We start from the raw sequence: 23,248 nt of genomic DNA, 5'->3' as shown, positions 1-23,248 counted from the left end.
AGAGCTAGGATTGAGGCAAGGGATGAATTCAGCCCAAAGGTGAGTGGCAACAACTGGGAATTTTGAGTACAGCAAAGCACAGAAAGTTAGGAAAGATAAGGATAATGAAGATACGCATCTTAAATATTGATGGAAGCAGATGATGTTTATTCTGGTTTAAACAACTTAGGGGAAAAACACACACACACACACACACACACACACACACACACACACAATATATACACTCCTATACCCAAAGTTGATGCAGAAGGAGGCAAATAAAAACCCAAATAAAGCATGATCCAATTTACTCCAGAGGGGGGAAATAATTCCTTCCTGATCCCCCCAACAGGCAATTGGCTATTCTGCGCTTCTTCTACAAACCTGTTTAGGGCCTTGAGTCCAGAATCGGCTTATTGGCACTCTTCTTGGACACAACTAACAAACTGTAATAGAACCCCCCCCCCCCAATGTGCTATTGGTGAGGACCTGAAGTTACCCTCTTGGCTACACAGGACCTTTAATGGTCTGAAAAAAGTTTTGCAGCACACTGAGGGCTAGGGAAATATTTTGAAGCAAAAAATCTTTCTGGAGAAGGACTCCATTGTGTAAACAGTACCTCCTATACCCATGTGTTTTGATAAGTCGGCAAATACAAGCTTAAAAGATGCCCCCTATCAGAGCAAACCTTCATGCCAGAGTTTTGGCCCGCCAGTGCTACTTGGAGGTAGTCTAAAATGCTGGTTTGGAAGAGCGAGCAGTCTTGTTCTGGGTGCCTGGTGATCCCTTACATGTGTGCGGAGTAAAAAATACTGTGGGAGAAAGGGATGCATGCATACATTCATTCATACATACATACATACAGTGGTACCTTGGATTATGAGCATAATTCGTTCCAGAAGAATGCTTGTAATCCAAAGCACTCGTATATCAAAGAAAGTTTCCCCATAGAAGTCAATGGAAACTTAGATAATTCGTTCCACAGTGACTTCTATTGTATGCAGTACCGCATTTGGCCAGATGTGGGGGGGCACCGGACACTCTTGGAAACACTCAGAGAAGCTTATTTTTTCTGAGTGTTATCAGCACCCCCGCAACTCGCGGTACTGCACACCGCAGAGGCTTGAATCCTGCTCATTTTGCGAGACCGCTCGCAAATCAAGTCAGGACTTTAAAAAATTTTAAAATAGCTTGTATTGCAAACTGCTCGTTAACTGCATTAATCTCGCAATCTGAGGTATTGCTGTGTGTGTGTGTGTATGTATATGTATATGATTTTTTTTAGGCATTTTGCCAAGGCACCCCTGAAGAAACCTCAGGGCACCCTGATTGAAAAAGGCTGGCCTAGATGCAGTGGCGTATCAAGTGGGGGGTGGGCCACCCCGGGTGCCACACACTGGGCGGGTGTACGGCCGGCGCCCCCCTCTACGCAATTGAAGCGGTGACAGCGGGTGGGTTTAGGCAGCAGTGCCGCAGTGACAGGCAGGTAAGGGCATACATGGAGAGGCGAGCTGCAGTGGCTTTGCAAGGTGGGGGGTACAGGCCGCACCCGGGTGACACCCGTTGTCAGGGCCCACAATGATCCCCTTCTCTCGTGGCTGGGGGCTATCTGAGCGGCTCTGATCAGTCCCGGTATTCTAACAAAATGGGTCCCCTATCAGATAGTGCATGGCCTGGACTGGGCATGCGCAATCGGAGATAACGGAAATCTCAGAGAATGAACATCTGTTCCATCAGCTGTAGTTGGAGCATGCACAGTTAACACGCTGCTTGCTCTATCATAGGGGGGACCCATCAAGATAGAACAGCGCTGGCCTTAAATACAGCAAGGGGCGGATGTTTTTTTCAAAGGGGCGGGTGTATAATGCTTATCCACACCGCTCGTTGATAGAACAGTGCTGGCCGCGCTCACTCAATACAGCAAGGGGCGGATGGTTTTAATCAAAGGAGCAGATATGATTATAAGAGGCCGCGCTCACTGAATAAGCATAATACATCCGCCCCTTAGAAAAAAACATCCACCCCTTGCTGTATTTGAGCGCGGGCAGCGCTGTTCTATCTTGATGGGTCCCCCATCTGATAGAGCGAGTGGCGTGGATAAGCATCGCAAGCGGCATGTTAACTGCGCATGCTCCAACTACAGCTGATGGAACAGATGTTAATTCTCAGATTTCCGTGATCTCGGATTGCGCATGCTCAGTCTAGGCCGGGCACTATCTGATAGGGGACCCATAATGATAGGACACAGGCTGTCTAAGAGCCAAGCAGAGTGAAGCCCCCTCCTCCTCCTTTGTCTACACAGGAGGAGGGGACCCAACCTGCCGTGCATGTCCTATGCTGATCATCATCTGAGGTACATTATGGGTCTGTACTGAATGGGGGGTCTGCACTGTAGGTGGGATGTACTGAAAGGGGTGTCTATTCTGAGGTAGAGGGGTCTGTACTGAGGGAGGGGGTTCTGTGTAACCAGCAGGGGGTCCAGAACTGTTGGGGGGGGATCTGTGTAACATGCAGGGGTCCAGAGCTGTGGGGTACTGTGTAATGTAAAGGGGTCCAAAGGTGCAGTGTGCTGTGTAATGTAAAGGGGTCCAGAGTAGAGGTTGACCGATATATCGGCCGATATTTGGCCATTTTTAAGAAATCTGCATCGGCCGATTATTGTGAAAATTAGGCCGATTTTCGGCTGCTACACTAAACCCTGCTTTCCAGTGCCCCGCTCCACCTACAGCAGCACGATAAATCAGACCCCCGCGCCGCTGATAGCCTGTGCTGGCCCCTATGGAGGAGAAGATAAACAAGTTTCAGTAGCATCGCCCAGCCCCGCCCCCCTACCTCGGCGGGCTGTAGCAGAGGAAGAAAGCATCATGATGATCAAACATGTAACAAGCCCGAGCCACTGCTGCCTGTCTGACTAGTAACTCAGACAGGTGATCGTGGCCAGCACTACCTCCTCTTCCTTCTCTGCATGGATGGAGGGTAAGTCAAAAATGTAATGTGTGCTGCTGTGTCCCCTGTAGACATTAATCTCCTTTGATGGGACACCTGGCTAAGACTGACAAGCTGGCATTGAGTTGCATTGTGAAAATGGATGAAGATGACTCTGGGTGGATATCAGCCTCTTCACAATGTAACTCTCATCCTAATCCATTTTCACAATGCAACTCAATCATCTTCATCCCCCTCCACAATGCATCCCCCACCCATGGTCAGCTCCATCCATCCATCCATCCCCCCTCCACAACGCATCCCCCACCCACAGCCAGCACCATCCATCCATCCCCCTCCACAACGCATCCCCCACCCACGCCCAGCACCATCCATCCCACACCCAGCACCATCCATCCCCCTCCACACCGCATCCCCCACCCACGGCCAGCTCCATCCATTCCCCTCCACAACGCATCCCCCATGGCCAGCACCATCCATCCCCCTCCACAACGCATCCCCCGCCCAGCACCATCCATCCACCCCCCTCCACAACGCATCCCCCACCCACGCCTAGCACCATTCATCCACCCCCCTTCACAATGCATCCCCCACCCACAGCCAGCACCATCCATCCATCCCCCTCCACAATGCATCCCCCACCCACGGCCAGCACCATCCATCTATCCCCCTCCACAATGCATCCCCCACCCACGCCCAGCACCATCCATTCATCACCCTCTACAACGCATTTACCACCCACGCCCAGCACCATCCATCCCCCCTCCACAATGCATCCCAATGCAAAACTCTGCCCAATATATCGGCCGCAAAAATCGGCATCATATATCGGCATCAGCCAGAGAAAAACCCATATCGGTCGACCTCTAGTCCAGAGGTGCAGTTGTAGAGAGGGGGTACACCGTAGTGACAAAGAGCTATTAAAGGATGCAGTGGTATGCAGGGGGCACAGCTGCAGCTGCTTAAGATGGACAGAGGGTGCAGATCTAATGGCTCGTATAACGATCCAAAAATCGGACGACAGATCGTCTGTTTTTTTGTTTTGTTTGTTTGCATGCTAGTCGCATATCGAAAATGGAGAGCTTTCTAAAGTTAGGAAAATTTCCCGTATATGACAGAATAAGAAATCGGAAGTGATGTCATGTGTTGTAGTGTATTTCTATTGTATTTTTGGACGACGAGTGTACTGATTAAACGAAAATCGTACGATCTGGTATCCTACGAGAAAAATGTTTGTGTTTGTCCGATCAGATAATATCGGATGAACTGTCGTGGTCGGCTCTCGAAAGCGATGTGCTAACGATCTGATTATCGTACTATCACTTCGAAAGTGGTATTTTTCGTCCCATTTTGAGATCGTGTGTACGGGCCATAAGTGTAGCTTAAAATTACATGTATTACATGAGAGAGACAAATGGCAACTCCAGACTATGAAATGCAGAGCACATATCTCAGTCCTTGTGACATGTTTTCTGCATTTTATAGTCTTTGAGTTGCTTTTGTCTTTCTCATTTAATAAATGTAATTTTAAGATACACTTAAATATTCGCCCTCTGGTGTATCTTTTTTCACAGTCACTGATAGGTAGTGCCCCTGCTGTCATCCGCCCACCCTCTGAAGCTCTCTTGCAGGCAAAAGCATTTTATGTTTGTGGCTAACTTTAGCCTACATGTTGCCCTTTTTAAAGGGGGCTCTGGAGCAAATGATGCAATGTTTTTAATACATTTTGAACTGTGCCACTACTAATGTTATGCAGAATTACATTTCTATTTTAATATACTGTATGGCCATCTGAATTTTGCATGTATGTTTGATTATGTTCATTGTGGGGAATACAGTTAACCAGTTGTATTTTTGTCTTCTGGTTTTTGTTTTAAGGTTTTTCCTCCTAGAAATCACCAGTCGACTCCCTACAGAGGTGGCTATCAGGATCATCGGTAGGAGTAATAACAATATATTCTTTGTTTTTGCATGCGTGAAATGTCTCTCTCCAGAAATGTTTTAAAAAAAGAAAAGCGATGCTTACAATTAATGTTCATCTGTCACTATGCTCATATAGGCATGCAAATTATTTCCGAGGCACAAGCTCAACCTCAGTGCTGTTTTTTTTTTTGAGGGTTACAGCTAATGTTAACATGTCAGAAAACAACATCGCAGGAATTGGTGAACACATATCACACTGCTTTATTAAAATGTGGCACACTTATTACATATTACGTAAAAAGCCTGTGTCCCACTCCAAGTGCAGAAAGAAGTGGGTGAGTATAACATCAGAAAAAAACACATGGACAACTCCGATCAGTGTGCCTCTGTGTACTGCCACCAGAGCCTCAAAAATAGATTACCATTGGGCGTCTATGGCTGCGCTTCGCATCTCTCCAACAAGGAACAAAACAGTGTTGTAGTAGTGGGCAAGTGTGAATGTGTTTGAGGGGCCTTCGTCATTTTGTCAAGCCTGCCTGAATGGGAAGAGAGCCGGCTTAAAAGCAAAGCGGGACTGGGAAACACAAGATACTGTAAGCTCTACACTAGGCTCAGTGAGAGGTGACATACTAAAAGCACCATCTTTTAATACAAATATTGCCACACAAAGTACATGCAGGATAATATACAATAATCGGCAAATGTTGGAGAACATAAACATTTGCTCCAGCTGCAGTGGGTCTCTTAATAGGATATCACCTATGACTCCCTTTAGACTGTGTTCCTTGACTTTGGCAACATGTCTCACACCTGAAATAACGCATATTGCTATGCTTATGCAAGTGAATGTATACAGCCTATTTTATAATTTTCTTGTACTGTGTGCACCCTCATGTTTTTTGTGCACCCTCATGTTTTATTGCAGTCCGATTGAATTACTCTTGTGATGAATGTGGAACCACCCCCGCTATAACTAATCCCCCTGTGTATCCCTCAGATGTGGCTGTAACTAGAGCAGCTCTTTTCAGACCAGGGTGCCTTGGCCAAATGCCTAAAAATTGCCCGAAAATTGTGTACAAGCCAGCAGCTGGACCAAACCTACCTTTTTGTTACACAAAGCCGTAGGTTTTCATTGTGCAACATTACAACTATGGCACTGTGCCAGCCAGCATCCTAACAACTGCTGATGTCGTCATTGATGATGAGGATGTCGGGCACCTGCGCGGCATCCTTGTTTAAACCCCCTGTCAGCACTGGGGCAAGGTTGTAAAACTTTGTTTAGCTTTTTACATTTTACAATGGGGTGCTTTGAGATTGTGCATAAATGTAACCACTTGCGGACCAACCGCAATGTACTGTGGATGGGTAGCCTGTACAGGCAAAGTGACGTTCTGGTACACTGCTGCCTCTTCCCAGGTTTAGGGCATGCACGCCCTGATTGTACACAGTGGGAGTCTGTCAGCAGGTCCCGGCTAATGATTGGCTGTATTCAATCACAGCCCAGAACCCTGTGTTGACAATCTGTTTCTTAACCTGCAAAGTAAAAATCGGTGCACGTTACACACACTACTCATTGTTAGGCACACATTTAAGCCCTTGATTACCAGAGTCTTTAACCACTTCCCTGCCAGTGTCATTAGCACTGATAACTTATTCATGTCAGTGGCCGTTAGTCTGTTCCCAGTTAGTGTCAGATTTCCCGCTGCACTCAGTCCCATTTTATAGGTCGCTGATCATGGCCTTTAGTAGTATAAAAAAAAGTAATAATAAAAATTCCAGTATATATACCATAGCTTGTAGATGGTATAACTTTCTTGCAAACCAAAGACATGTAGCAGAATACATATTGAAAAAGAAGAAGAAAGGGCAAACCACACAGATAGATAGAATTAATCAAAAAGGAACAAAAGCTGGTTTTAGCAAAAATATTAATTATTTATTATAAATAATCCCACCATATAAAAAGTATATAAAAAAACGATACCTCCACCATATATTATGTAGGGAGTGATAACGTTATCATAATAAGGATAGCAACACCACACATATTCATTTAGACCCAAACAAACAGGTGTCAGCTGAGTAGTGATTAGTTCCTAATAAGCAAGATACTGTATCCTCTGTATGTTTGAGCTCAAAAGTCAAGCAGTTTGACAGTACATGTAATGGACATGAATTTGAATAGAAAAAATGTAGCTTAAAAATTCCTGTATGATGGGAGTAAAAACCATTATAAACTGTCTCAGAAAGTAGACCATAGGACTAGAGAGAGGAGTGCGGAACCAGAAAAAATGAACATATAGTCCTCTCTTTACTTGGGAGCACTATTAATTTTCGTGGTGATCTTCAGTGCCGTAGATGTGTGTGTTGTGTGTGTGTTTTTTTCAATGGGTTCGGGTGATATGAGTCAGATTGATTGACATACTCTCAAATAGAACTCGGGTACACCCTCACATTGGCTCTGAGGAATTCGTATACCGAAGGAAACGCGTCAGTAAACATGATGCCTCTGCGCTAGCTGCATCTCTGAACAACTGAACATGGAGTAAAAGCAATTTGTAATCCCCCACCTTCTCCCTACTTATTCACCTTCTCCTTTCTACAACTGTACACCACAGTGAAAGGCATCTTCCACGGAGTGAGTGAGAAAGCATCTGTTTGTCTCTGTGCCACCCTCATTTACCTAAACTGACAACAAGGCGCTTCTCTGAATACACTCTCTTGATCTCTGTGACCCCATACACAAGCAGTTGAAAACAAGCCAACAGCAAGGACACAGCTCATCGGCCGTTACGGCCCTATTACGAATGGAGTGATTAATCAAATTTCCTCTCCCCTGTGTATGTCCATACGGGTACGAGAATTCACTCCTCTATTTCCTTCTCTGCATGTCCTATTATATTGCTGTTCCCTTGGCGCTAACCTGCAACTATATCAGTGTGGCTGATGCTAATGCTTAACTGGAGAGACTATATTTGGTTTACCTTATATTGAAATTAACTTTTTTGAAGGTACCCTTCCTGATTATAGACTACATTGGGTCTATATACAGTGCCTTGCGAAAGTATTCCGCCCCCTTGAACTTTGCGACCTTTTGCCAAATTTCAGGCTTCAAACATAAAGATATAAAACTGTAATTTTTTTTTTGAAGAATCAACAACAAGTGGGACACAATCATGAAGTGGAACGAAATTTATTGGATATTTCAAACTTTTTTAACAAATAAAAAACTGAAAAATTGGGCGTGCAAAATTATTCAGCCCCCTTAAGTTAATACTTTGTAGCGCCACCTCTTGCTGCGATTACAGCTGTAAGTCGCTTGGGGTATGTCTCTATCAGTTTTGCACATCGAGAGACTGAAATTTTTGCCCATTCCTCCTTGCAAAACCGCTCGAGGTCAGTGAGGTTGGATGGAGAGCGTTTGTGAACAGCAGTTCTTAGTTCTTTCCATAGATTCTCGATTGGATTCAGGTCTAGACTTTGACTTGGCCATTCTAACAACTGGATATGTTTATTTGTGAACCATTCCATTGTAGATTTTGCTTTATGTTTTGGATCATTGTCTTGTTGGAAGACAAATCTCCGTCCCAGTCTCAGGTCTTTTGCAGACTCCATCAGGTCCTGTATTTGGCTCCATCCATCTTCCCATCAATTTTAACAATTTTCCCTGTCCCTGCTGAAGAAAAGCAGGCCCAAACCATGATGCTGCCACCACCATGTTTGACAGTGGGGATGGTGTGTTCAGGGTGATGAGCTGTGTTGCTTTTACGCCAAACATAACGTTTTGCATTGTTGCCAAAAAGTTCGATTTTGGTTTCATCTGACCAGAGCACCTTCTTCCACATGTTTGGTGTGTCTCCCAGGTGGCTTGTGGCAAACTTTAAACGACACTTTTTATGGATATCTTTAAGAAATGGCTTTCTTCTTGCCACTCTTCCATAAAGGCCAGATTTGTGCAGTATACGACTGATTGTTGTCCTATGGACAGAGTCTCCCACCTCAGCTGTAGATCTCTGCAGTTCATCCAGAGTGATCATGGGCCTCTTGGCTGCATCTCTAATCAGTCTTCTCCTTGTATGAGCTGAAAGTTTAGAGGGACGGCCAGGTCTTTGTAGATTTGCAGTGGTCTGATACTCCTTCCATTTCAATATTATCGCTTGCACAGTGCTCCTTGGGATGTTTTAAAGCTTGGAAAATCTTTTTGTATCCAAATCCAGCTTTAATCTTCTCCACAACAGTATCTAGGACCTGCCTGGTGTGTTCCTTTGTGTTCCTTGTTCTTCATGATGCTCTCTGCGCTTTAAACGGACCTCTGAGACTATCACAGTGCAGGTGCATTTATACGGAGACTTGATTACACACAGGTGGATTCTATTTATCATCATTGGTCATTTAGGTCAACTTTGCATCATTCAGAGATCCTCTCTGAACTTCTGGAGAGAGTTTGCTGCACTAAAAAGTGTAAAGGGGCTGAATAATTTTGCACGCCCAATTTTTCAGTTTTTTATTTGTTAAAGTTTGAAATATCCAATAAATTTCGTTCCACTTCATGATTGTGTCCCACTTGTTGTTGATTCTTCAAAAAAATGACAGTTTTATATCTTTATGTTTGAAGCCTGAAATGTGGCAAAAGGTCGCAAAGTTCAAGGGGGCTGAATACTTTCGCAAGGCACTGTATATATGTAGCGCTACCCCTGGAGGAGCCGCTGGTTAGATTTGGGACGGCATGATTAGGTTACTTCTGTGATGTGTCTAGGGATGATGATGGAGAGGATGGTGATGAGAGCAAATGACGGAATCTCCAGACAGCAGGGTGACGTTTTCTGTGCTTTTATTACTGGTCCAACATGACCAACAGTCAACTCAAGGTAGATAGAATAGGTTGGTGAAAGGAGAGAAACTTGCAGATTCAGGCCTCTAGATAAGCGAAGCAGTCCTGCTTCAGGATAATAACTCTTGCTTCATCGCCACTCCAGCCGGAGTGGGTGTAGTGCCCCTGGACAGGTCCCTCTCACAGGCCTGGCAGCCAAGGTGTCACTTAGAACTTCTGGGAAGGAACAAGTCTCTGCCACCGACTTGGCTCTAGTAAGATTTAGATTTGCAGTGAGACCTCTGCCACAGGCCCAATACTCATGAACATGGATGATAGAGCGAATCCTCCCAGTAAACACAATTTCGCCCGAATCTTCCTCAGGTAGACTTGTTAGCTTATGGTCACCGACTGACAATTTGCAAGCATACAACCTGTCAGTGTCCAGTCACCCAGATCCCCGATGGATCGTCTAAGCCCTATTGGATCACCTGCCTCCGGGTTCACCTCAGACCGACTCCCCACCGAATAGCACAACTCGCTTGGGATCTTCTTAATAAGAGGTGGGGGACCCAGTAAGTCACTGGGGCCCCTTGGCAGCAGCAGTCGCTCTGGGCCATGAGGGCCCAGAGTCAGGAACTCCACGTGGCACGTGCGCCCCGGCCTGGTAGGCCATATCGCCGGGGCCAGTGATGTGCGCACACCCTAAAGTTGGGTGCCCTGCACCTGGAACCAGGAACGGGCGAAGAACCCCACAAAATGGCGTCTGTCACAGAAATACCCTCCCCCAGCATGCCCCGCGAGGGAAACACTTCTCTCATTGGCTGCTGGAGAAAGGCGCTCTGCCTGGACCCCTCTGGCGCCACCTGCTACCCAAAGATGGGAAGGTATCTTTGGAAAACACTCTGACACCACAGGACAGCCCAGGGCTGACAGAAACCCAATTTAACAGATCAAAACGGATGAGAGCAAGGTAACTCTCTCATCCCCCAACTAAATTTGACATAGCACCTGTACTGAAAAGTACACAGGCGCTACATACATTATCATTTCTATTTTATACCGTTATCCAATCCCTGGACTATATGTTCATTTTTTCTGGTTCCACACTCCTCTCTAGTCCATGTGTTCTACTTTCTGAGACAGTTTATAAGTGGTCTTCACTCCCATCATACAGGAATTTTTTGGCTACATTTTTCCTATTTAAATTCATGTCTATTACAAGTACCGTCAAACTGGTTGACTTTTGAGCTCAAACATACAGTGGATACAGTATCTTGCTTATTATGAACTAATCACTACTCAGCTGACACCTGTTTGAGTCTGAATGAATATGTGTGTGGTGTTGCTATCCTTGGTATAACCAGTGTTGCCAACCATCAGTATTTTTACTGGCAGCCAGTAAATAACGGGCACTTTTCTCCTGCCAGTAAATGCCAGTGACAGGAAAATGTTGGCAGTAAAAAATATGGCTGTAATGCTTCGCTTGGAACTGTGCATGCACAGTTTTGGTCCAGAGCCGGCCGAGACCATCCGAGTGCCTGCTACAGTGTGCCTGCTACAATGCCGGTGGAGCCGTTGCCTAAACGGGGCGTGTAATGTCATAGTAAAAGGGACCAGGAGCCTAGTTTTGCGGGTCTGTGGGACGGGACCAAGGCAAGCCAGGAGCGGGACTGTCAGTGTTGTTTACACTGGAGAGGACTGACGTTTTTTGCCTGTAATATCTACCTTCAATCACATTGCCAATTGTATTTGTTAGTAGCCTTTATACTGAAAATTTGCACTTAAAACTGTAATTTTGTAGCTTTTGAAAATGTCAGTCATGTCAGTAAATTTCAATCTGGTAGGTTGGCAAAACTGATTATAATGTTCTCGTGCCTTACATAATATATGGTGGAGGGATCGTCTTTTTTTATATACTTTTTATATGGTGGAATTATTTATAATAAATAATTAATATTTTTGCTAAAATCAATTTTTGTTCCTTTTTGATGAATCCTGTCTGGGCGGTTTGCCCTTTCTTCTTCTTTTTCAATATGCATTAACCATGATTCAGAGGAAGACACCCAACTCTACTCAATTCATATAAATTGGGTGTATGGTCTGTATCTGGGTAGCTAAAGTACCTAAGCTGTATTACTATTAAGCCGCGTATACACGACCGTTTCTCATAACATGAAAAATGCAATTTTTTAAAATGGTCATTAAAAACGACCGTGTGTAGGCTCCAGAGTAATTTTTCATGACGTGAAAAATGGGCATTAAAAATTTAGAACATGCTTTAATTTTTCCTCGTCGTTTTTCACGTTGTCGTTTTTCTTGTCGTGAAAAACGGTCGTGTGTAGGCTTTAACGATGGGTAAAAAACGCGCATGCTCAGAAGCAAGTTATGAGACAGGAGCACTTGTTCTGGTAAAACTAGTGTTCGTAATAGAGATAGCACATTTGTCACGCTGTAACAGACTGAAAAGCACGAAGACTGAAAAGATCGAATCGTTTCTCACCAGACTTTTACTAACACGAAATCAACAAAAGCAGCCCAAAGGGTGGCGCCATCTGAATGGAACTTCCCCTTTATAGTGCCGTCGTACGTGTTGTACGTCGCCACGCTTTGCTCAAGCATTTTTTTTCCACGGTCGTGTGTATGCAAGGCAGGCTTGTCAAGAATCACGTCAAGAATCACGTCAAGAAAAATGACTCACGACTAATTCTTTACTACCCAAACTTGGATTTTAGGGTGATACTACTTGACAACCTCTTTTTGTTTTTCCATGTAGCAGAATACATTTTGGTCTAAATTTATGAAGAAGTTCGTTTTTTTTTATTATTTTTTAAATTCATTCTTTTTTAATTTCATATATTAAAAAATTTACTCAGTGGTGATAAAATACCACCAAAAAAAAGCTCTATGTATGTGTGGAAAAAAATATATAAATTTTGTTTGGGTACAGCGTTGCAGGAGCTCACAATTGCCAGTTAAAATAGCACAGTGCTACAGACCCTGACATAATCCAGATTCTACAGTCCTCTTTACCTTTTTTGATGGGCTGCCGATTAAATTTGATATCTTGGGACAGAAAATTACCCCAGATCTCTCCAAGAAATATGTAGCCAATTGCCAGCTGCTTCTTCTTAAGCTTAAATTACATTGTCACTCTCTAACTCTGACGTTGGTTTGGTCATTGCAGTGCTCTCAAAATGATGATGCTTCTTCGAGTCCACTACTTGCTGCAAGCCCTTTCTATATGTCTATAGTTCTGGAATTCTCATCTATTCTCACAAGAAACCACGTCAGACGCTGCAGAGCCTATCTTTACTTAAGTATTCTGTGGGCCTTGCCCTTCCGGATGTTCAAGCTTATTATACGGCCATCCATCTTGCTAGGATAGTTGACTGGCACTGCCATGGTGAGGCAAAGCTATGGATTTCCATGGAATTGGAGGACTCTCGGGGTACAGCCATGATTTGGCCTTGGATTAGAATCCCCCTTGCCTAGGGAGCTTTGCGTACATCCTACTCTTGGAAGTATTTTACAGGTCTCCCAGGAAACGTTCCAAAGCTTCCCAGTTTCTCCGCTTCCCTCGCCTTCAATTCCCATGCTGGGCAACCCTGAATTCAATACTGGCCTCTACCATGGGCAATTTCATTGCCTTTTAACTCAAGGCTACACTCGCTTATCAGACTTTCTAACATCGGAGGGGACTTTGATCTCTTCAGATCTCGCTTATCTTGCTGATCCTTCCTTGGACTTCTAGGGTGACCTTCAACTATGCTATTTTCTTTGGCAGCACTCCCGCATTGCCCGTCCACTTACTGACTTTGAATCCTTGTGCCATGGATGCTTTATTCCGGGGAGGAATATACCCCCTTGTTTCTCACAAAATGGGAATCCACTTTAGACCTGAGTCTTACTCCTATTCAGAGAAAGAGAGACAATTCTCCACTTTGCCCAAAAGTCATTTATCGCTACCATAGTTCAGGGGACTAGCTACAAAATCCTCACCAGATGGTAGTGTTGGGTCGGCCCCAACTTCACCATATTTTTCTGTATGGCAAGATGCAACCCCTCTCATTAAACAACTTGCCACTCTTGACCTGCATGACAACCCGGAGGCCTGCCCTGTTGCAATTGATTGTGAGTCAAAAAATGCAAAAACTATTTTACTATACAACTCCTAAATGCTGTTAAGGCCTGCATTCCTCTTCGCTGGAGAGATGCTGACCTTCCTACGAAAGCTCTCTGGTTTGCTAAAGTTAACAACTTCTGTAGTCAATATTCTATTAACAACTTCTGGGACATGGAAGACCTTACAGCCATGCTGAACAACACAGAAGAGCGGTTTACTGAAACTTGGAGACCCTTTAACTACTTTTGTGTATTCCGACACCTACCTCCAACGAGCTGTCCAACTCTCTGTGAATCCCTGCCTACCCTGTCCTTACCTGGGAGAGGGGTGACCTTGTGTCCTTTCTCCCCTTTCTACCCCTCCTTTTTTTTTTTTTTCTTCCCCTCTTTTCTTCCTGCCTCTTTCCCCCTTGGCCACACCCTGTCTACTCCAAATGCACCTCCTTCTGTACTCCCTATCCCTTCTCATCCCCTGTCTGCCTTTTTCAGTGACAACCTGTCCCATACGTTATAATCTACTATGCCATTTTGTGTTTTTTGTCCGGGTGTCCATCCACTCTCCATTTCCAGTTATTGGCAGCATTGCTCCACTTTGCTTTGTTCTAAACGGATGTTGTGTTTGATACCGCAGTGTATGCTACCTCTTATTTATAGTGGTTGTAAAGGCACAAGATTTTTTACCTTCATGCATTCTATGCATGAAGGTAAAAAATCTTCTGTGTGCACCAGCCTCCCCTAATACTTGCCTGATCCCCCTCTTGATTCAGCAATGTCTATGAGAGCCTTGACTCTATGGGGACCCGCACTTCTGATTGGCTTTTGGCCTTTGGCTTTTGGCAGCAGCGAGAGCCATTGGCTCCCGCTGCTGTCAATCACAGCCAGTGAGTCAGTCAGTCAGGAGACGAAGGGGGCAGGGCCAAGCCATAGCTCCGTATATGAATAGACACACAGAGGCGTGGCTTGGGAGCACACCTGCTTGGGTGCCTTCAGCGTAAGCTGCTTGCTGTGGTGACATCTGGCAGGGGGGAGGAGCCAGGAGCGTCAGCGTAGGACGCGAGAAGAGGAGGATCCGGGCTGCTCACTGCACACAGCAGGTGAGTATAACATGTTTGTTAAAAAACAAAAAGCAAAAACAAAAGGCTTTAATAGCGCTTTAAATGTTTATTTCCTTATCTGCAAGACAAATCTACGTAACTGTCCATGGCTGTATTTTGGTATTGGACTGTTTTGTTGGCCTTCTTTTTCTCTGATTGCTGCTCCTGGCAGTTTTTGTAAAAGTTTTTTTTGTACCTGAATGCATTCAGGTAAAACACATTTTTAGGGTAGCTCCTCCTGCAGCCCCTGCCCCTATACTTACTTGGGCCAGATCTCGGTCCAGCGCTGTGCACTCTGCAGCCACTTTACTCTCCTTTTCTTGCTCCCATTGACTCATGCTGCTCTCATCCAAGCCTATGTTAGCCAACACATGTGAGCAGAGAGTGGGGGGTGGGGCTGAGCCGCGCTGTGTGCATCTGAATAGATGCAAAGAGCGTGGTTCGGGAGCGAGCTTGCACAAGCGCCCCTATGGAAAGCGGCTTCCTATGGGGGCACTCCGTGGAGGGGTAGGATCCAGGAGCACTGGCGAGGGACCTGAAAAGAGGAGGATTAAGGTTGCTCTGTGCAAAACCATTGCACAGAGCAGGCAAGTATGACATGTGTGTTGTGTTTTTTTTTTCTTTAATTAAACATTTTTTAACCTTTGTAATATCACCTGGTCCTCTGTTCAAACTTTTTTGAAGTTCTTCCAGGTGGATGTCCAATCTTCTGTGGGTGCAGGGTTCTTGTAGCAGCACTTTGAACTTTGGGTCTTTTTGACCCTTGTTGTTGAGCCTTTTGCCACAGTTCAATTTGCCTAGTTGTTGCCCGCCCTTCACATTCATTGCATGGGGACCTCTCAGGGTCTATGAGTACTTTGCCTGTGTCCTGTTATGTACTGTATGATTTTAAAGTAAGAGTAATTTTGACTTGCTTTTAACTTCCATATCAGTACAGTACTGGGCACCCTCTCTCCTATTTCTTACTCTACATTGCTTGCTATAAAACTGAGGAGTGTAGGGTTATAGGAGAAATGCCCCCAAAAAGCTTGCCAGTGTAACTGCCGATAACCCATGGTCTATAAATACGCTGCCTTTGTCCTATACTGTGCTCCAAGATAAGGAAGTTACTGGTAAGTCAAAAGCCCACTTTTTTTATTGAACAATCCAAAGCAAGATAAAATAGCACATTTTTTTTCAAGATAGAGCCCAGCTTCAATTTTTCTTTATTGCTTTTTGAATATGTATACCAGCCCTCAAAATTTCCACTCGCCTACTAGCATTTGGCGAGTGGATTTAAGCGGGGGGCGAGTGATGACAGGGATGCATGACCAATCTCCCTCCAATCTGTGCCTACACTTAGAGTCCCGATGAGATTGGAGGCTGAAGAGGAAAGGTGCATGCTCCGGAAAAGTAGTCTGGTGAGTCGTGCACAGGCAGAGCAGTACACAGGTGCTCTCCTTACAATCCTTATTAAGCCATGGGAACTGATAGTATGACCTCTCTGAGCCTGCCCCCCTCCCCCCGACCAATGTAGCTGGAAAGCAGGGAGCAGGAAGTAATGAGTGAGGTGGAGGATTGCGAAAATTACCACTCCGGTGCAGCGCTCACTGAAAGTTGCCCTGACATGAGAGCGGCAGCCTTCCAGTTTGTGCAGTTTTCTTCTCCTTGTGCTCCATGTAAGTGTCCACCAGTTCAGCCTGAGCACTGTGAACAGACTGGTCTCAATGTGTGCTGTGCGCTGTCAGTGTGCGCTGTGCTATGGTGTCAATGGCTGTGCAGTTGTGTGGATCTCAGCACTGGATTGTACTCCCTCCCGCTGTGCTGCAGCTCCTCTCCTCACTGCCAGCCTGAATAAAAGGGGGAAGTGGGGACATGCAAGTGTGGAGCCGCACACACAGGCTCTGATGATGAGATGAATAGGAGAGGGAGAGCGAGAGAGAGAGAGAGAGAGAGAGAGAAAGAGGATGGATGGGAGTTGCAGAGGAGACAGCAAGAGAATGGGGAAGAGACCCAGTTCTAGTGCCCTGTCCCTCTGGTCTGCCCCCAGTGCCCTGTTCCATTTTGTTAAATTTGTTGTTGGTAATATTTAATTGTGTAACTTGATTCTGCATAAAACATTTAACAGTGTCATTCTATGAGATAATCTACGAGGGCGTGTTTACAGGTGCAATTAGGCGCAGGGCAGTGTATGAATTAGGTGGGGCAACTGGTGGCGAGATAACTCTTGAGGCCTGGCTAGTAGCTCAGGACTTGAAATTTTGAGCCCTGATGTATACGTTATATTTGTATACAATCCAATAATCACCAGCCACTTTATTAGGTACACCTTGCTAGTACCAGGTTGAACGCCCTTTTGCCTTCAGAACTGCCTTAATTCTTTCTTTATCGTACATCACGGGACACAGAGCAGCATAGCCATTACATATGGGTTATATAGTGTACCTTCAGGTGATGGACACTGGCACTCTCCGACAGGAAGTTCCCTCCCTATATAACCCCCACCCATAGTGGGAGTACCTCAGTTTTTTCGCCAGTGTCTTAGGTGTTGGTGCACGTTGAAGGTTGTGCCTGCAGTTTGTCCTTGGGACCAGGGCCAGCCGACCGGATCCGTCCAAGGTGCTTCATAGCCAAAGTGGACGGTACCCGGGCCCCAATTCGTGGATGGGGTTTTGCCTATAATGCCTCTCCTTGGAGGGCTGGACTCTGGGTTCCAGGACTGGGTTTTTTAACCTATGGATACCTGCTGCCAGTAGTGCTGTATAGGTCCAGGTGTGTGGTGTTCCTGACTTGGACCCCGGTCCCTGAAGGTCTATGACCATACCCACGGTGAAGGGGGAAGATTGGGCCTCTTGCATGAGCAATACCCTGCGGCGTGGAAAGGTAAGCGGGGGGCCTACGGAACTTGGTTTGTCAGTGGGCTCCCCACAGGGGACTCTGGGGAAAAGCCTTTTTTTATGCCTCTGTGCATGGGCTAAAGAGAAACCACAAAGTCTGCATGACTGGATGGCTCAAACACCCAGGTATACTGTTCCTCTGGCTGGGCTAATAGACTGCTGCTGCTGCTACAAGGTGTTTTTGCTCCATGAAATGTAAAGGGGAGCATGTCAGGTTTAAATTACTTACTTCCTGATGTCTGTGTGTCTCCAGCAGCTCCCGGGCTCCTCTCCCCACATGGATTCTGCTTCCTGCTTCCTGTAGAGCGGCGTCGGGAGCGCGCGCGCGCGTGCGCGCGCACTGTTATAGGTGCCGACGCTGCGTGGAGGGGCGGGGGACGCCCAGGGAGTTCCCTCCCCTCTGTACATTAGAGGGAAAACTCTATTTAGCCTGTCAGTTTGCTGAAGGCTGTGAAGGGACACGGAGCAGCGATGCTGAGCTGAGCTGAGCAGGATAGGTTTGCCTATGTTATGCTGACACAGTGACACCTAGTGGCCGTTTTTTTGTACACACCTTGCTAAAGAGCTGTTTAAGCTCATATTTTCTCTGAAAAGCCGGTGTACTAAGTAGCAGTCAGAGTACTTAGCATTTGGTACTCTCTTAGCCCAGCATTAAGGGAAGCAATATTAGGATATGATTAAGCCCTTGGGGCTCAATATTGCTATCTCTTGTTAGGTTTTGGGAAGTTTAGTTTTCTGTCTAACATTACCCTAGCCTAATTTTTTTCCTCATTTATTTAAATGTGTGTTTTTCTCCAGCTATTACAGTTAGTTGTATATTAGCGGAGTATCTCAGATTTGTTTATTATGGCTCCTAAGGGTGCAGGGAACGCTAAAAATGCTAAAGGTGTTAAAAAGCCGAAGGGTTCCCCATCGGGCTCGGAGGATATTTCCCAGAATCCACCTGCCCCTACCTCCCCGGAGGATCCGGAGGTTGCTGCCCTGGGTGAGCCATCGGGGTTGCTAGGTGCTATGGCGGGCCCTATTCAACCAACTCCTTCCTATGTAACGGAAGAGATGTTAGCCTCCACCTTGGGTGGATTTGAAAAAAGGATGGCCGCTCTTATTACGGCCTCTTTATCCGGGAAGAAGCGGGCTAGGTCCCCGTCTCCCAGGTTTGAATCTCCTGAGGAAGATGTCCTTTCCACTGAGGAATTGGAAGATACAGGAGACCAGGCTGAGGCACCTGGACCATTTAGGTTCTGAAGATTCTACTATAGAAGAACCTTTTTCAGCTTCTCACGCAGAAAAATTGTGGGTCCAGTCCTTAACGGATATGGTGCGGTCAGCTTTTAAAATGCCTTTGCCTCAGCCTCTGGCCTCCGCTGTGTCCTCATTGGGCTCCCTAAAAGCGCCCCAAGCCAACCTGGTGTTCCCGGTCCATCCTTTATTAAAGGACCTGATATTTCAGGACTGGGTTAAGCCAGACAGGATTTTTTTGCCTCCTAAAAGGTTCGCAGTTATGTACCCTTTAGAGGAGGAGTTTTCAAGGAAATGGGCTGTCCCCACTGTTGACGCAGCCATATCATGTGTCAATAAAGCGTTAACGTGTCCGGTGGACAATATTCACATGTTCAAAGATCCTGTGGATAAAAGGCTTGAGACCTTACTGAAGGCATCCTTTGCCACAGCGGGGGCAGTGGTCCAGCCAGCTGTAGCTGCCATTGGCGTCTGCCAGGCTTTAAAAGACCAGGCCAAGCAGGCCCTAAAGGACCTTCCGGCTCAACAGGCTCAGGACTTAGCCGATCTACCTAGAGCTTTATGTTTCGCGGTAGACGCTATCAAGGATTCAATCCAACAGGCGTCCCGCCTATCCCTGTATTTGGTTCACATGAGAAGATTACTTTGGTTAAAGAACTGGTCTGCAGAAACCCCCTGCAAAAAACTCCTTACAGGATTCTCCTTTCAAGGAGAGAGATTGTTTGGAGAAGATCTTGACAAATATATTCAAAAGATCTCTAGTGGTAAGAGCACCCTTTTGCCGGTTAAGAAAAGGTTCCGAGGTCCCTCTTTTAAGCGCCCAACCTCTCCAGTTCCAGGGCCCTCATTCTCTAGGCAGTATCGACGGCCTCCTGGACGCGCAGCTGCAAACAGGCCCCAGGGGCAAGCTGCAGGGAACAAGAGACCGTGGAACCGTAAGCCGGTTAAGGCTGCCCCTAAGGCAGCCTTGTGAAGGGGCGCCCCCACTCTCTCGAGTGGGGGGAAGACTCCGGTTGTTCTCGGAGTTGTGGGGGGCCCAAGTTACCGACCAATGGGTTCTGTCCTCAGTAACTCAGGGGTACAAGCTGGAGTTTCGGGAGTTCCCCCCTCCTCACTTTCAAACGTCAAGACTTCCAGGCGACCCTCAGAGACAGGCATCGCTTCTGTCCGCCCTAGAGCGACTCCTGTCTCAAGGAGTGATTATGGAAGTACCAGCAGGGGAGCAAGGACAAGGGTTTTACTCAAACCTCTTCGTTGTCCCGAAGCCAAACGGCGACGTCAGGCCTATTCTGGACCTAAAGTTATTAAACCGCTTTTTAAGAGTCCGGTCTTTTCGAATGGAGTCCATTCGTTCGGTGGTGGCCGCCCTCCAAGGAAAGGAGTTCTTGGCCTCCATCGATATAAAGGACGCATACCTGCACGTTCCGATTTTCCCAGGCCATTACAGGTATCTGCGTTTTGCCCTAAACTATCGGCATTATCAGTTCGTGGCTCTTCCGTTCGGACTAGCCACGGCCCCTCGGGTTTTTACGAAGATCCTGGCCCCCGTATTAGCCATCCTAAGGGAACAGGGCATTCTGATCATGGCCTACCTAGACGATCTTCTGGTAGTCGACCACTCAGCGGCCAGTCTAAATCGGGCAGTGTTGCTAGCAGTAAACTGCCTAGAGTCCCTGGGTTGGGTTCTAAACCGGGACAAATCGGCTTTACAGCCCACAAGAAGGTTGGAGTATCTAGGTCTGATTTTAGATACAAGACAACAACGGATCTTCCTGCCCCAGTCCAGAGTGGACTCGATAAGGGAGTTAATCCACATAGTCCTAAGCAGCACAAGGCCATCTATACGCCTCTGCATGCGCCTGTTGGGAAAGCTAGTGGCCACCTTCGAGGCAGTGCCCTATGCCCAGATCCATTCTCGGAGGCTACAGAGAGCAATTCTCACGGCCTGGGACAAAAGACTCCAGGCCTTGGATCTTCCCATTTCCCTTCCCTATGCGGTAAGGCAGAGCCTGTGTTGGTGGCTAGTCACAAAAAATCTTCTGAAAGGAAGATCGTTCAATCCCCCCTCATGGAGGATAGTAACCACGGACGCCAGCCTATCAGGTTGGGGTGCAGTCCTAGACGATTTAACCCTACAGGGGAAATGGTCAAGGGCAGAATCAGCCCTACCCATAAATGTCTTAGAGATCCGAGCAGCTCGGTTGGCTCTTTTGGGCTGGACGGAGGTTCTGCAGGGCTCCCCAGTAAGGGTACAATCCGACAATGCCACTGCCGTAGCTTATATAAACCACCAGGGTGGCACCAGGAGTCAGGCAGCCCAAAGGGAGGTAGATCGGATCTTTTCATGGGCAGAAGCCCATGTCCCCTGCATCTCAGCTATCTTTATCCCCGGGGTGGACAATTGGCAAGCGGACTTCCTCAGCCGCCAACAGATGTCCCCAGGGGAGTGGTCCCTCCATCCCGAAGTGTTCCAGGTCATTTGCCGGAAGTGGGGTACTCCGGAGGTGGACATTATGGCGTCCAGATTCAATGCCAAAGTAGCAAACTTTGTCTCTCGAACGAGGGATCCATTGGCCTGCGGGACAGATGCCTTGGTGTGTCCTTGGCATCAGTTTGCGCTAATCTATGCCTTCCCTCCAATACGGATGCTACCCCGTCTTCTTCACAGAATTCAAAGGGAACGCAAGCCAGCGATTCTAGTGGCCCCAGCGTGGCCCCGAAGACCTTGGTACTCCTTGATAAAAAGGATGACCGTAGAGGAGCCTTGGGTCCTCCCTCTACGTCCGGACCTCCTCTCACAAGGGCCATTCTACCACCCTGCCTTACAGGCCCTAAATTTAACGGCCTGGCGGCTGAGTCCCTGATTCTCAGAAACAGAGGCCTTTCAGGGCAGGTCGTTTCTACCCTTATAAACGCAAGAAAACCAGTTTCCAGGTTAATATACTATAGGGTGTGGAAGGCCTATATTACCTGGTGTGAAACCAGGAAATGGGATCCCCGCAAATATACTATTGGGAGAATCCTGGAGTTTTTACAGTTGGGAGTGGAAAAGGGTTTGGCGGTCGGCACAATCAAGGGGCAGGTGTCTGCCTTGTCGGTCTTTTTCCAGAGATCGTTGGCTGCCCATTCCTTAATGAAATCCTTTTTACAAGGTGTTATTCGGGTGAATCCCCCGATTAAAGCTCCCCTGTATCCTTGGGATCTAAATTTGGTTCTATCGGCCTTGCAAAGCCAGCCCTTTGAGCCCTTGTCCGTGATCCCTTTGGTCCTTTTGACTAGGAAACTAGTGTTTCTGGTGGCCATGGCATCCGCCAGAAGGGTGTCGGAGTTGGCAGCCTTGTCATGTAAGGCACCTTATTTATTATTGCATAAGGACAGGGTCGTTTTGCGGCCGCTTCCGTCCTTCCTGCCTAAGGTGGTATCAAATTTTCACCTTAATCAAGATGTGATTCTTCCATCATTTTTTCCAAAGCCTTCTTCTAAGGAAGAGAGGTTACTACATTCCTTGGATGTAGTTAGAGCTGTAAAGATTTACTTGGAAGCTACAGCCCAGATTCGTAAGACGGACGTCTTATTCATTCTGCCGGAAGGGCCCAAGAAGGGCCAGGCAGCGTCTAAGGCCACTATTGCTAAGTGGATTAGGCAGACGATTATTCAGGCCTATGGCCTGAAGGGGAAGAGTCCACCCTTATCGGTTAAGGCTCATTCCACTAGAGCTATAAGTGCCTCTTGGGCAGCGTATCACCAGGTCCCTATGGCTCAGGTCTGCAGGGCAGCAACCTGGTCATCTGTCCACACATTTGCAAAATTTTATCAAATGGACGTTAGGAGGAACGCTGATTCAGCCTTTGGGCAGGCGGTACTGCGGGCCGCAGTTTAATCTCCTCTTGTCCGGTGGCACCTCTTGTTTGGTTTTTTCTGGTTGTCTCCCTCCCCTCATGGAGCATTGCTTGGGGACATCCCATATGTAATGGCTATGCTGCTCTGTGTCCCGTGATGTACGATAAAGAAAAAGGGATTTTTATTAACAGCTTACCTGTAAAATCCTTTTCTTGTAGTACATCACGGGACACAGAGCTCCCACCCCTCTTATGGGGAATTTTGGGATGCATATTGCTTGCTACAAAACTGAGGTACTCCCACTATGGGTGGGGGTTATATAGGGAGGGAACTTCCTGTCGGAGAGTGCCAGTGTCCATCACCTGAAGGTACACTATATAACCCATATGTAATGGCTATGCTGCTCTGTGTCC

The 23,248-nt window shown here is 46.6% G+C and overlaps 1 protein-coding gene across 3 annotated transcripts in view; it reads left to right on the top strand.

Moving 5' to 3' along the window:
• The window catches only part of LOC120927185 (dentin matrix acidic phosphoprotein 1-like), a 115,674-nt gene that overhangs the window by 29,029 nt on the left and 63,397 nt on the right, over window positions 1-23,248 (top strand). For all 3 annotated transcript variants that reach the window (XM_040337689.1, XM_040337691.1, XM_040337688.1), the window contains one exon: window positions 4,807-4,865. In XM_040337689.1, the coding sequence (XP_040193623.1) occupies window positions 4,807-4,865 (59 nt within the window). The remainder of the gene's footprint in view (window positions 1-4,806; window positions 4,866-23,248) is intronic.

The sequence above is a fragment of the Rana temporaria genome, chromosome 2 (genome assembly GCF_905171775.1).
Source record: "Rana temporaria chromosome 2, aRanTem1.1, whole genome shotgun sequence".
In the NCBI taxonomy this organism is placed as follows: domain Eukaryota; kingdom Metazoa; phylum Chordata; class Amphibia; order Anura; family Ranidae; genus Rana; species Rana temporaria.
Note: the sequence above shows the minus strand (reverse complement) of the source record. Positions and strands in the feature narration are given on the sequence as shown.